Source organism: Ammospiza caudacuta, chromosome 3 (genome assembly GCF_027887145.1).
Source record: "Ammospiza caudacuta isolate bAmmCau1 chromosome 3, bAmmCau1.pri, whole genome shotgun sequence".
In the NCBI taxonomy this organism is placed as follows: domain Eukaryota; kingdom Metazoa; phylum Chordata; class Aves; order Passeriformes; family Passerellidae; genus Ammospiza; species Ammospiza caudacuta.
The window spans coordinates 50,496,947-50,508,799 of NC_080595.1; the positions used below are offsets into that span (position 1 = coordinate 50,496,947).

General features: G+C 47.9%; 1 protein-coding gene across 1 annotated transcript; it reads left to right on the forward strand.

Annotated features, from left to right (window-relative positions):
* The first annotated feature begins 2,658 nt into the window (after nt 1-2,658).
* ZC3H12D (zinc finger CCCH-type containing 12D) lies at nt 2,659-11,204 on the forward strand. The gene is made up of 5 exons (XM_058802668.1): nt 2,659-3,035; nt 7,426-7,565; nt 8,554-8,788; nt 9,415-9,521; nt 10,189-11,204. The coding sequence occupies exons 1-5, from the start codon at nt 2,665-2,667 to the stop codon at nt 11,202-11,204; spliced, it is 1,869 nt and encodes a 622-aa protein (XP_058658651.1). The 5' UTR covers nt 2,659-2,664.
* The last annotated feature ends 649 nt before the right edge of the window (nt 11,205-11,853 follow it).

Consider the following 11,853-nt stretch of genomic DNA (forward strand, 5'->3'; position numbering starts at 1 on the left):
ACACTCCTGACTGTTTACTAATGTGTAAGCCAGGGATTTTATTGCCCTTTAATTCCCCCTTGAGAAGGGTGACCTCAGTGTTTTCTGTGACCAAGGCTTCCATCTGTTTTTCCAAATTATTCTCTCTGTGGTGAAAACCCTGCAGTGTCTGTATCACCCATTTATGATGTTTGGCCACACTGCAGCACAAATGCAGTGGTTAACTTTACAGAATTGCCACGCTGCTGGTGATGGCTGATGCTGCAGCTCATCAAGGCCAGGCTCAGCGCTGGAGCTCAGCGCTTCCCAAGCTCCCCAGGCCAAGGGGATTCACTGCTGGCACAGAGGGACCAAGCCTTGCAAAAAGAAGCCAAGTGTGCAGACATGGACCACAGGCTTGCTGCTGCCTGGGATGGAGCCAGGAAACTGTTGTGGTGAACAACTTTCATCCAGCACCTGCTCATGTGTGCTGGAGGCTGCAGGGTGGATGTGGCCCCTGCCCCCTCTGCAGCTGGTAAAATTCTAAAGGATTGAATCCAACGTAATTTCAGGTGAAATCCAGGGCAAACACCCATGCAACACAATGTGGTGCTAACATGGGAAATTGTTCTGATAGTAAAAGGGGGAGAAAAAAAAGAAAAAAAAAGAAAAAGCATCAGAGTAGACAGAAGTACAGGTTTGAAAATAATAGTAATGGCAATTAAAATATGTGGTAAATCTTTTCAATCTGAAGATATAGTAAGAAAAGTTTTAATTATCAAAAATACATTTTTAAAAGTCTAGGCATTTAAAAAAATGAAGTAGCACACTTTAAGTAACACACTCCAAACTTTAAGTGTTTGGAGCCACTAATTGCACACCTGGAAGCAGGTTTTACTGTGCTGCTAGCCCAGATGTGACTGCTTCTGCTTTATTTTGTTACATCAATGTATTTCAGCTCAGACAGTAGCTGTTCCAAAGATGAGAAAACATTTCAATAATGAAAAAGCATTTTAATTTTCATCTGTAGTCCATGAATTAAAAACAAGGATTAGATGCAAAAAATGTTACAGGGATCATTATGAGGAAAACAGTCACTGACTAAAATAAGCAATGCTTTAGATGGAAAAATATACATGGTGACTGTTTTCCCCTTACAGTTTTGACATATTTAAAGTATGTTTTATTTTATTGATGCTGTTTGTCATTTTTAACCGAGTGCCAGATTTCTTCCAGAGAGTACCTGAAATTTATAAAGCTACGTAGAAAAGTAAAAATCAAAGTTTCACTAGGTGAAGTTATAACTAATTACCATGTTTTCCTGCTGAACTAATCAGTTTTAAATTAACTGAACCCAGTGTAGATTTCTTCCCCACAGCCTGAGAAGGCTCTTATGCCTTGGGGAGGAGCTTCACTCTGAATCCTCTCCCACTGCTTGTTTCCAGTACCTCCATGCCTTCTTCCACATGGTGTCAGCCTCTGGCTCCCGGGGTGGGCACTGCTGGGCAGGGAGTGGCAGGCTGGGAAGGGAAGCTGGAGGGTGGGATGTGGCTCTGGCTCTGGTCTCAGCACAGAGGGGTTGTTTGGTCAGATAAATCTGCATCTGACTGCAGCCAGCAAAGAGAAGGGGGCCACCCCAGCCACAGCTTTTAACCAGGTAGCACCAATAATTTCAGTGATGTGACAAGAGATGCTTCAGTGCAAGCAAGCCAACAGAGACTGAAGGTGTTTGGCTTAACAGATGAGTGGTTACTGTGTATGTTCTCCTTGTTGGGCTTGGGCTGCTCTGGGTCCCCCTGACTGTGCTGCCCATCACCTTCATTCACTGGGTAGACCAGAAATTTACGTGGTGCAATTCTGGAGAATATGAAGTTGCTTTTTGCTACTTTTGCACACTTATTTCTGAATTACTTTGACAATAAATGTAAGTGAAATTGAAACCTCTTTCTGGATCACCTGCTTCAAGGCACTGTCCTGACAGCTTTCAAAAAAACAAACTGCTTCTCTGAAAATAAAAACCCTCACCAAAATAGCAAATAACAGGAAAAGAGTAGTCAGGCATCATTAGAACTGATGAGTGACAGAATTTCAGAATTTATGTCTGTATACACACAGACACATAGTAGAAAAGAGGAAACTATTAAAAAAATCTGTTTCCAGGTACTTTGCAAACAGCATGTTTCCTTAAATCACTGGATGAAATTTGCTATGCTTGTTAAGTTGCTATGGCATCTGAGCCCATCCAGTAAAACTTGACAGATATTTATCTGGGGCTGAGGAACCACAGAGCAGATTGAAAATCCCCTTTGTGTCATTTCCTGTGAGATAAGTCTGAAGAACCAACTCATGCATGCAGCCTGTCTGCGCACAGCAGCCTGGCATCGCTCACCAGTCAAGTGACACCTGTCTGACATAATGCTGGGAGGGTGACGAACATCACATGGGACACTCTGCTGCTTTTATAGTTAAGAGCGGAGCAGAAAATGCTTTAATGCTGAGAGAAGGCTGGGCAGTCTCCTCAGAGAGAACACAGCTAATCTGCTGGCCTCTGCTGTGCTCTAGGCAAAGGATTGAGATGATTGCATGTTCTTCCTTAATGCTTGTGTTTTGTTGTTGCTAATCTTTCCCTCCCTGAAGCTGATGCCTGTGGGACACGGCTGGGAAGACAGGATCATCAGACTTAAAGGAGCATAAATACTTGCTAAAATGGCACTGGCCGGTTCAATTTCCAGCAAAGCAGCACCACCGCAGTCCAGAAAAGTTTCTGCGGCAGGAGTGGAAGTGCACCAGAGCAAGATGGATTTTTTCTGCAAGTTGGGCTATGGTAAGCAGGACATCTGCAAAGTGCTGGAGAACCTGGGCCAAGAGGCCCTGGAGGATGATGTGCTGAAGGAGCTGATTCGGATGGGGAGCAAACCTCAGGCTCCAGAGGACCAGGCTCAGCCTTCCCAGCTGAAGCTGGTAGCCCGTGGGTCGTGCAGCACCTCCCCAGGGCTGAAGTGGCCTGGAGAAGATGAAAGTGATTCTTCTGACTCCCTGAGGCCCATTGTGATCGATGGCAGCAATGTTGCCATGAGGTAAGCTCATTTCCTGAAAGGCACCTCGCTTCCTCTGAAGCTTTGGACTTTTAAAACTGATGGCTTGAAGTGTGTTTTTCCTTCAGGTAAGAGGTGCATTGATGCATTTGATGTATGAACTATTGCTTGTTCCTGTTCTTTGGCTGATGCACAGCTTTTAAGGACCTGCTGTCTGGATGCCCATGGACATGCACATCACATGCAAACACTGGCTGGCTCTGCATTCTGACCTGCTCTAAGGCAGCCTCTGCCCACCGGTTCTGGCAGTGTCTCCCCCTTGGAGCTCACCAGTAAATTACACACCCTTTCCAAATGGGCACCTAGGATTTCTAAACCTGAGATGTTTCCAGGCAAAATCTAATGAACAGGCAGACAGACCACCCAACTAATCTAAGGAGAGGGGAAATAAAGGCAGGTGGCTGTGGTTTCTAACATTATCACAGTTTTACTGCTTTGTCCTGCAAGTAAATTCCAAAAGTAAATGGAAGCCAAATAGAAAACCAGCTAAAACTGTACAAGCTGGGAACATTTCCAGGTTTGTATAATTTTTGTTGGATTTCTATTTGGCTTCTGTTTTAGGTAAATATCAGGGCATTGATAGTTGACTTGTATTGAATAGATTCGTTTCCTCCTCAGTCAGTCTGTTTCTGGGAAATGTCGCATCAACCCCTGCTGGCCAATTACATTTCCTGAGCACAGCCCTGGCACTGTCAAAGTGCTCTTACAGGTGGGGAGCGTGGCATGTCCCTGTGGATGGGATGTCCCAAGGCAGCAGTGCGCTGGCCTCTGTTTATCCAAGCAATACAGAGCCAAGAGTCCAGGATGCACTGGCTGTCCATCTGTTTTCTCTGTAAACTTCCCTGTCCACTCAGCAGGGCCAAGCCCACCCCTGCAGGCTGGGACAGGGCAAAAGAAGGCTTTCTCCTTCTGTTGGCCATCCTGTGAGATGAGATGAGACCAAATCCCCTCTGGCTGGAGCGAAAAGTGGCCAAGCACATCCAGAGAAACATGAGACTAAGCAAATTATGCCATCTTGTGGGTGAAGGGAGAAATCCCAGACAAAGCCAAGAGGTTCCCTGCTCAAGGCAGCTCACGAGGAGTGGGAAATACAAAACAGAGCAAATTTGTTTGGCCTTGTCTGGGCCATGAGCTTGGTAGCCAGGTGTTAGGATCTCCTGCCCTGCTCTGCCTCTTCACCCCAACCCCTCCTCAAGGTGTCTTTCTTGCCTCTCTGCAAAAAAGCTGAGCCCCCACTCAGGCAGTGTGGCTGGGCTCATCACCCACCCTGTCACTGTGCCAGGGTCAGTATTACCCATGGTGGGCCCTGGGCTCTGTTCTCAGCTCTTCAGGCCCAGCAGCTTTAAGTTTCAGAAAGGCAAAGGTTTTACAGCTCTTCTCAGACATCCCAAACTCTGCCTTGATAATGAGTCTGTGGATGGTAGAGGAGACTATGGAGCTTGTCAGTTCAGCTGGTACTGAAAGGGAGCAGCTGCTTTCCTCTATTGGATGCCTTTCAAAGTGGTGCTGAATGGCATTTGCTTTGGCCAATGGGGTAGGCCTGGTCAGTGCTTTCAGCATCCTTGCTTTAATTTTTCTGGATTGCTGCTGACTGACAGAGAAGGACTGTTTGCAGATGTCAGGGGAAAGGGATGTTAGGTTCCCTTGCTAAGGAAAACTCCATTATCATCAATACCAACAACCATAGAAGTGCAGCAGAAGCAGCAATTTAATAATGAAACAATAGAGAAGTTAGAGCTTCAAGGGGCAGTTGTCCGTGTGGAGAAAAGCATCTCAAGCATTTACATTTATATCTTAGGATTGCTGGAGCATTTTGGAGTTGGCATTGAGGACCCACTGTAGAACACAAGGTTTTGAAAAGGAGTAACATGCCCCAGGGTAATAAAGGAACTGGCTCGGCAGTCTCCAGCCATCAGTCAGCCTACCCAGAGAAGCTGAATGGAAAATGACCTTGCCTTCAGCTAGTCTCACTCATCAGATATCTCAGTACACTTGGTGTTTCCATCAGGTGTAATGAGAAATTTTCTCTCCTGCCAGCCTACCCATGGGAAGTTGAGCAAGGCTGGTGGAAAAAATAAATGGAGTTGTATTAATAGAAAAAGGGAAGTGTCATAACCATATTCACTGCGCACTGCTGTCTCCCCTAGTGCTTACACTTACACCTAGTTTTAAAGCTGTGGTAGCCACAGAGGCCTGCTCCTAGGCCTTTCTGACAAAGCTTTGGCTGATGTTGTGTCATGACCACAAGGAGACTGGGCCATTTGCAGTTTTCAAAAGGAGTTGGTTTGCCTAAACTACCTCCCAGGGAGCTGGAATGGCACAATTTTAAAAGAATGCTAATGATGGATTAACTGCTGGAGTCACAGAGATGCCAAACTGCTGCTCCATTTTCTGAGAGATGGGCCCTGCAGGTCTGTGACCCTGTGCAGTATACCCTGTTGCTGGCAAGAGGCAGAGATGAGACTGAGCTATGACAGATCATGGATGGGTTATGGCCCATGGACCCCAGGGTTTTGTAGGAATGGTGACTGGCAGGAGCCAGTGTGTGCCACAGAGGGAGGGTGGGAAGCTCTGAGGGCCCTGCTCCATTGCACAGCAGTCCCTGGTGTTCCGTGGGGACCTGCAGCCTGGTTCAGGGGGTTCAGCCACAGCTCTGGCTGCAGCGGTGTGGCAGCAGCTGCATCAGCTGATAATGAGAAGTTCCAGGTGCCTCACTTTCCTTGCTCCACTCGGCCTTTTGGCTGACCCACTTGTGCTTGAGTACTTCACTTTCTGCACGGGATTATACATACAAGTAGCCACTATTTAAGAAAGATGTTGCTGAACTTGGAGTCATGGCATCAAAGATGTACCTGGACCGCCATTTAAAGGCAGTTATATGAAAAAGTCACTCAAAGTTCCAATTCAGTAGTCCAGATGATGTTATGAATATCCTGGAAAGATCCCATCCTTTAAAACCAAACAAAACAGCTGTTCTAAAATGGAGATTAGATGTGTCAAGCAGATCAGACCATTTATTATTGCTAAGGGTTTTGAATGACTTCCTATCGCCTTGGTAGCTCTTGATAGGCAGCCAGGTTTCTTCCTACAAACTGTGTTATTTTCGTCTGTGGTCACCATTTCAGGACAGAAACTTTTATTGGGTGTAAAACCAGCTTTGGTTATGAGGCTGGTGTAGACAGATCCTAGAGATGAATCCCTGGGAGGGTGGTGGGAGACTCATTTAAGACTGTGGCATCGCCCTTGACTGGTCTGTCAGTGCAGGTGGGTGGAGCAGCCAAGGGAGTCATTCCCAAGGGCCTTTGTAGAAGGGAAAGCCTGAGTGAGACTGGCAGATATGCAGAAAAGTCAAAGTACAAGGATGAGCATTCTGTAGATACTGTGAAGGCATTTATCCACTTAGGATTTTGGGTACAAATTTAAATTAAATTAATTTAAATTAATTAAATTAACCAATTTTTAAATTTTAATTTCCTTGTGCAGAGGTGGTTAACAAGCTACCTTCCTTTACACATACACTGTGCTGCAGTCAAATTTTAGATAAGTGAATGTCAAGCAGTAGGAGCTTTCAGGGAAGGTTTAGGGACATTTAGAAGGATGTCACCCCCAGCTGTTTTCCTTGAGGTTATTTTCTGTCTGGTACTGCATACTGAATTCTTCAGAACCCACCTTGCTGGCACTTCTAGAGCACTTGTCTTAGGGCTTTCCTACCTCTCTGTGCAATGAAGAAAATATCCAACAACTAGAGGAAGATAAAAGTGGGCCTGAGGTGCCTGTGGCTATCTCCACTGATGTCTTGTCCCTTTTTTGGTTCTCTGTATTTTCTATCTTTCTCCTTTTTTCTTCCCCCTTATTTTGTCTCATGTTTCCAAAAAAGATCACCAGTGGAATGCCCTGTGATCACACCTTCAGCCATTGAAATCTCCAATGGCCCTGTTACCACAGAAGAAAATTCCCACATTTTGTTTCTCACAGGAGCCTCACAGGTTTCTGCTTGTGCAGGAAGAAACTCTCACCCCTCAAACACCTTTTTCAGACAAGGCATGTGAAGGGTTTTACAAGGCCTAAGATCTTGTTGGTACTTTAGAACTTAAGTCCATCCAGACACAGATGGAAGGAATAGGCTTGGATCACAGAAATGGGAGATAGGATACCTCTATTTTTAAGTATCCAAACTGTTTCAGATAAATCTTTGGCTCTGCTGGAGGAGCTGTTTGGATCTGTCCCACCAGGACACCGTGCCAGTTGTTTTCTTGGAAACTGGTGAATGACACAAAAGCTGTTTATTTTGCCTTTTCATTACTGGCTCAGTTCAAGAGAACTTTAAGCTTCATGAAAGCTTTGCCTCATCATCCTCTCTCTTTCTTTACAGTCATGGAAACAAGGAGGTGTTCTCCTGCTGGGGCATCCAGCTGGCGGTGGATTGGTTCCGAGAGAGGGGGCACACTGACATCAAGGTTTTTGTCCCACTCTGGAGGAAGGAACCCCCTCGACAAGACAGCCCCATTGCAGGTAGGCCACCATCCTGGGGTAATTTGGCAGCCATCAGGTGCAGTTTGGAGACAGAGGGGCTGTGAAGAGCCCGGTACAGTTGTTTTTCCTGTAAAGACAAGCACAGTGCAAGTTGTGTACCAGGCCTCCCTCACTTGAATGAGTCATTAATTCATTGCCCCATTCATGCCCCTGGCTAGCAGCTAAAAGTGCTTACAAGGCTTTGTTGCACTGCTTTAAACCTTCTGCTTAACAAGCACAAGGTGCTGCCAAGCTGAGTTAAAGAAGGAGTTTGTCAGCTTGCAATGAGTCTGTGGAGCCTTTGAGGCCTGCCAGGAGACAGTGATGCTCATTACTGCATGGCTGCTATCTGTCAGCCTGCCACCCAGCACAGAGGGTGCATGGGCTCCCTCCCCTTCCAGGAGAGGAAAATGCATCAGCAGAAATCTGCAGAGGGGAGTGAGACTCGGTTTGTGGGGAAATATTTGGTCTGGAAATCAGCCAGGTTTGTGCCAGCAGCTTGGTGTCTGCAGATGAGGCAGATCTGCCTTCCTGCAGAGGAGGAATGGCAGGAGGTCAGAGTGTCCTCAACAGCAGCAGAAGTTTATTTATGTATTTTATCACACACATTTTATCTCCACGCAAAGCTTACATCAGGGCTGGTTATGAGCCTTCTGGCATCTAGCAGGGTAAAAAGGGCACTGCAGGGATTCAGTATCAGACTCTGGCGTAGAATTCAAGGCATTCTTTTACAGATAAGACTTAAAAATCAAAAAAGGATGTCTCAGAATTTACAGGTTCAGTAAAACCTCTTTGTAAATAACCTAATTTTCAAGTTGTCAAATAACCACCGTTTGAAAATTGCACCATGATTTTCCTAAAGTGCTGAAATATCTTTAGATTGTTGTAGGTTTCTAACAGATGTTTGAGACCTGGTCATAATTTATTAATTAGTTCCTCTTTCATTTCTTTTACTTCCCTCATCTACTTCTGCCAATCCCCCCACCAGATCAGCACATCCTTGAGGAGCTGGAGAAGCAATCCATCCTGGTGTACACCCCCTCCAGGAAGGTGAAGGGCAAGCGGGTGGTTTGCTACGACGATCGCTACATAGTGAAAGTCGCTTACCAGAGCGACGGAGTCATTGTTTCCAATGACCACTACCGGGATCTCCAGAATGAAAACCCCGAGTGGAAATGGTTCATTGAGCAGCGACTGCTCATGTACTCCTTTGTCAGTAACAGGTAGGGGATGATGGTGTTATAGAACCTGGAATTTAAATATTATGGGCCAGCATCAGAGTACCTCCCATCAGTAGCAGAATGCATGAGCCTTTTTATGAAAGGATTTACTGCAGCTTTTCTTATCTTGTTTCTTGAGTGTCCTACTCCCTCAGCTTTGGTCTTAAAACCTCCCATGTCACTCTTCTATGAACTTTTGAATGGCAGCATTAATGACCAGCTTTGCTTCTTTCCAATCCAATTTGTGATGTTGAACCAAGGGCTGGTATCTTTTAATTTCTATTTCTTGTAAGAAGCAGAATGAAATCCATGAGAGGAGGTTGGCTGGCAGTATTTTTAATTCCCCTACATGACCAAAAAGGACTTTTCCCTGTGTTTCTGCAGTCATGGCTTGCTAGAAGAGACAAGAAGCTGGTCTCTCTGGCCCTTCACCATCCCTGCTGAGAGAAGGTTTTCATTCTTCCACCATGCCCGCGAGGCTGGGCTGAGTGCTCCTCAGTCTCTTCACACTAACCTCTCTTCTCTCCTGAGTTTTTAATAGCTGAGGTGTCCAGGGGAGATGCACTTCACTGAGACATCCAGTGTGCACAGACCTGTGCTCACATCCATGGCTTCTTTTACTTTTCCAGGTTTATGCCTCCTGACGATCCATTAGGCCGGCACGGACCCACCTTAAGTAACTTCCTCAGCAAAAAGCCAGTGCTTCCTGAGAAAAAATGGCAGCCTTGCCCTTATGGTGGGTTTCTCCCCATGCTGTGAAGTGCCCCCTGCTTCCCAGCAGTGCTCTCTCTCAGCCACATGCTGTGCTGCTCCGTGTGGTGAGCACTTGGGCTGGGCTTGCTCCAAGGTGTGAGTGATGCTTTTCCCCCTCCTGCTTGAGTGGCTGCAGCCTCAGCAAAGGCAGCAGATGTTTGTGGTACCTCCATCCCTGCCTGCACACAGCACCCATGGGCACTGTGGCTGTGCTGGTTGTCCTGCTCACACACACTTCTCACCTGGTGGAGTGGATTCTGCTGCAGCACTTGGGAATGGCCATCCAAACATTTTCCCTCTCTCCCCTCCTGACAGCTCCCCAGCAACGAGAAGGTTTCTCAGAGATAAGTCCCTGTGCCATTTTTTAAAGCCACCTTTTGCAGCAGCAGGCCTCTCAGCCCACTGGGTGCAGGAACTGAAACATGAATATCAGACACTTCCAAAATAGCTGAGACTTCCTTTCACTGCTGCTTCACCCTGCTATTAATATCAGCAATATTTAAATCTGGAGTCAACAGTACTGAGTTTGAAAATAGTACTTCCTCTTTTTCTGTGTTTATCACACCCAGTGCTGGGGAGAAGTGATGTGTGCATTAATTGATGTTGGTGCTAGTGACAGCTTCCTGTCTGATTTGTTTTTATCCTTTCAGGTAAAAAATGCACCTATGGCAACAAATGCAAATTTTACCACCCAGAGAGACAACATCAAGCTCAGCTTTCGGTTGCTGATGAGCTCAGGGCCAAAACAAAGGTCCCGTTACCCCAGGGGAAGGAGGAGGAGAGGTGTCAGTGCTCCCCTTGTGACGCCTGCACAGAAACTCTGCGGGAAGCCCGAGGCTGCTCGGGGCCCTCCCGCTGCCCAGGCCGGTCCCAGGGGGGCTGCTCGGAGCAGACATCCCGTACCTGGCCCAGCAGCACCGGCTCTGACCTGCGGAGGGACCCGCGCCTGCCGCAGCCAGAGCCGCTGCTGGAGAAGATGTCAGCGGTGTCCATCCGTGCGGACACCTACGGCTGCAGCTGGTCCCGCTGCACCTCTCGGGACAGGGGCGTCACGGACAGCCCCCAGCCCTGCTCCGACCTCAGGCACAAGCTGCTCTCACTTCATCCCCCTCGGGGCTTGCAGCGCCCCGGCTCTCCCGGGTGCCCTTTCCAGCGAGGAGCGCTCCCGGCCGTGCCCGGCGGGACGTGCCCGGAGCGCGGCTGGGCTCAGGAGCGCCCGGGTGTGCCCGGAGCAGGACACGGGAGCCGCTGCTTCCCTCGCGGTGCTCAGCACGAACAGGCCCTGGAGAGCCAGCAGCCTCTGCTGCGGCAGTGCCCAGCTCTGTGCCCTGCCCGGCTGCCCCCGTACGGCGAGCCCCATTCCCATCCCCATGCTCAGCCCCATCCCCACGCCCAGCTCCAGCAGCGCTGTGTGCCCGGCCAGCCCCCGGGGCAGCCCGCCCAGCTGGAGCCCAGCAACGGAACGGGATTATTCCAGAACGCCCATGCCTACCCCAGTGCCGCTTACAGGGACTACTGGCACACCCCAGCTGCAAATCCACCCTCTGCCCAGCAAATAAACATACACAGGGAGCTGTGCTCCCCTTATCCGTACAGTGGGATGAGCCAGGTGATGACTCTGTACCCCAGTATACAGGATAAGGGCACTGGAGCACCTCCCCTGTGAAGACAGGCTCAGGAAGTTGGGGCTGTTCAGCCTGGAGAAGAGAAGTTTGCATGGAGACCTCATAGAAACCTTCCAGCATCTGAAGAGAGCCTACAAGGAAGCCAGAGAGGGACTCTTAATCAGGAACTCCAGTGACAGCACACAGGGAGATGGCTTCAAACTGAGATGGGGTAGGTTTAGATTAGATTTGAGGATGAAATCCTTAATTGGGTGGGTGGTGAGACACTAGAACAGGTTGCCCAGAGAAGTTGTGGATGCCCCATGCCTGGAAGTGTTTAAGGCCAGGTTGGATGGGGCTCTGAACAGTCTGGTCTGGTGAAAGGTGAAAGGTGTCCCTGCCCATGGCAGCAGGGATGTTGGAACTGCATGATCTTTTATGTCCCTTCCAAGTCAAACAATTCTGTGATTCTATGATCTTGCCGGCTGGACTTTAATGATTGAAAGTCCATTCAAATTTGTGAAACGTCCAGAGCAAACCATTCCCAATCAGCACAAGTCCCAGGGCAAGAAGATGCTGAGGCTTAACTAACTGAGGCTTATCTGAGTCTTAACTAACTGTTTTTAGAGGGTGTTATGGCAAGGATTACAGCTGCTCCAGGAATACAAATACAAGCATCAAGTCAAGGCAAAGGCTGTCACCCACAGCAGT

What these genes read in the sequence shown, in the direction of transcription:
- ZC3H12D (XM_058802668.1), top strand. Translation starts at nt 2,665, where the DNA reads ATGGCACTGGCCGGTTCAATTTCCAGCAAAGCAGCACCACCGCAGTCC. An exon ending in GGCAGCAATGTTGCCATGAG is followed by an intron (nt 3,036 to 7,425) that starts GTAAGCTCATTT and finishes CTTTCTTTACAG; the next exon opens with TCATGGAAACAAGGAGGTGT. An exon ending in ATGGCAGCCTTGCCCTTATG is followed by an intron (nt 9,522 to 10,188) that starts GTGGGTTTCTCC and finishes TTATCCTTTCAG; the next exon opens with GTAAAAAATGCACCTATGGC.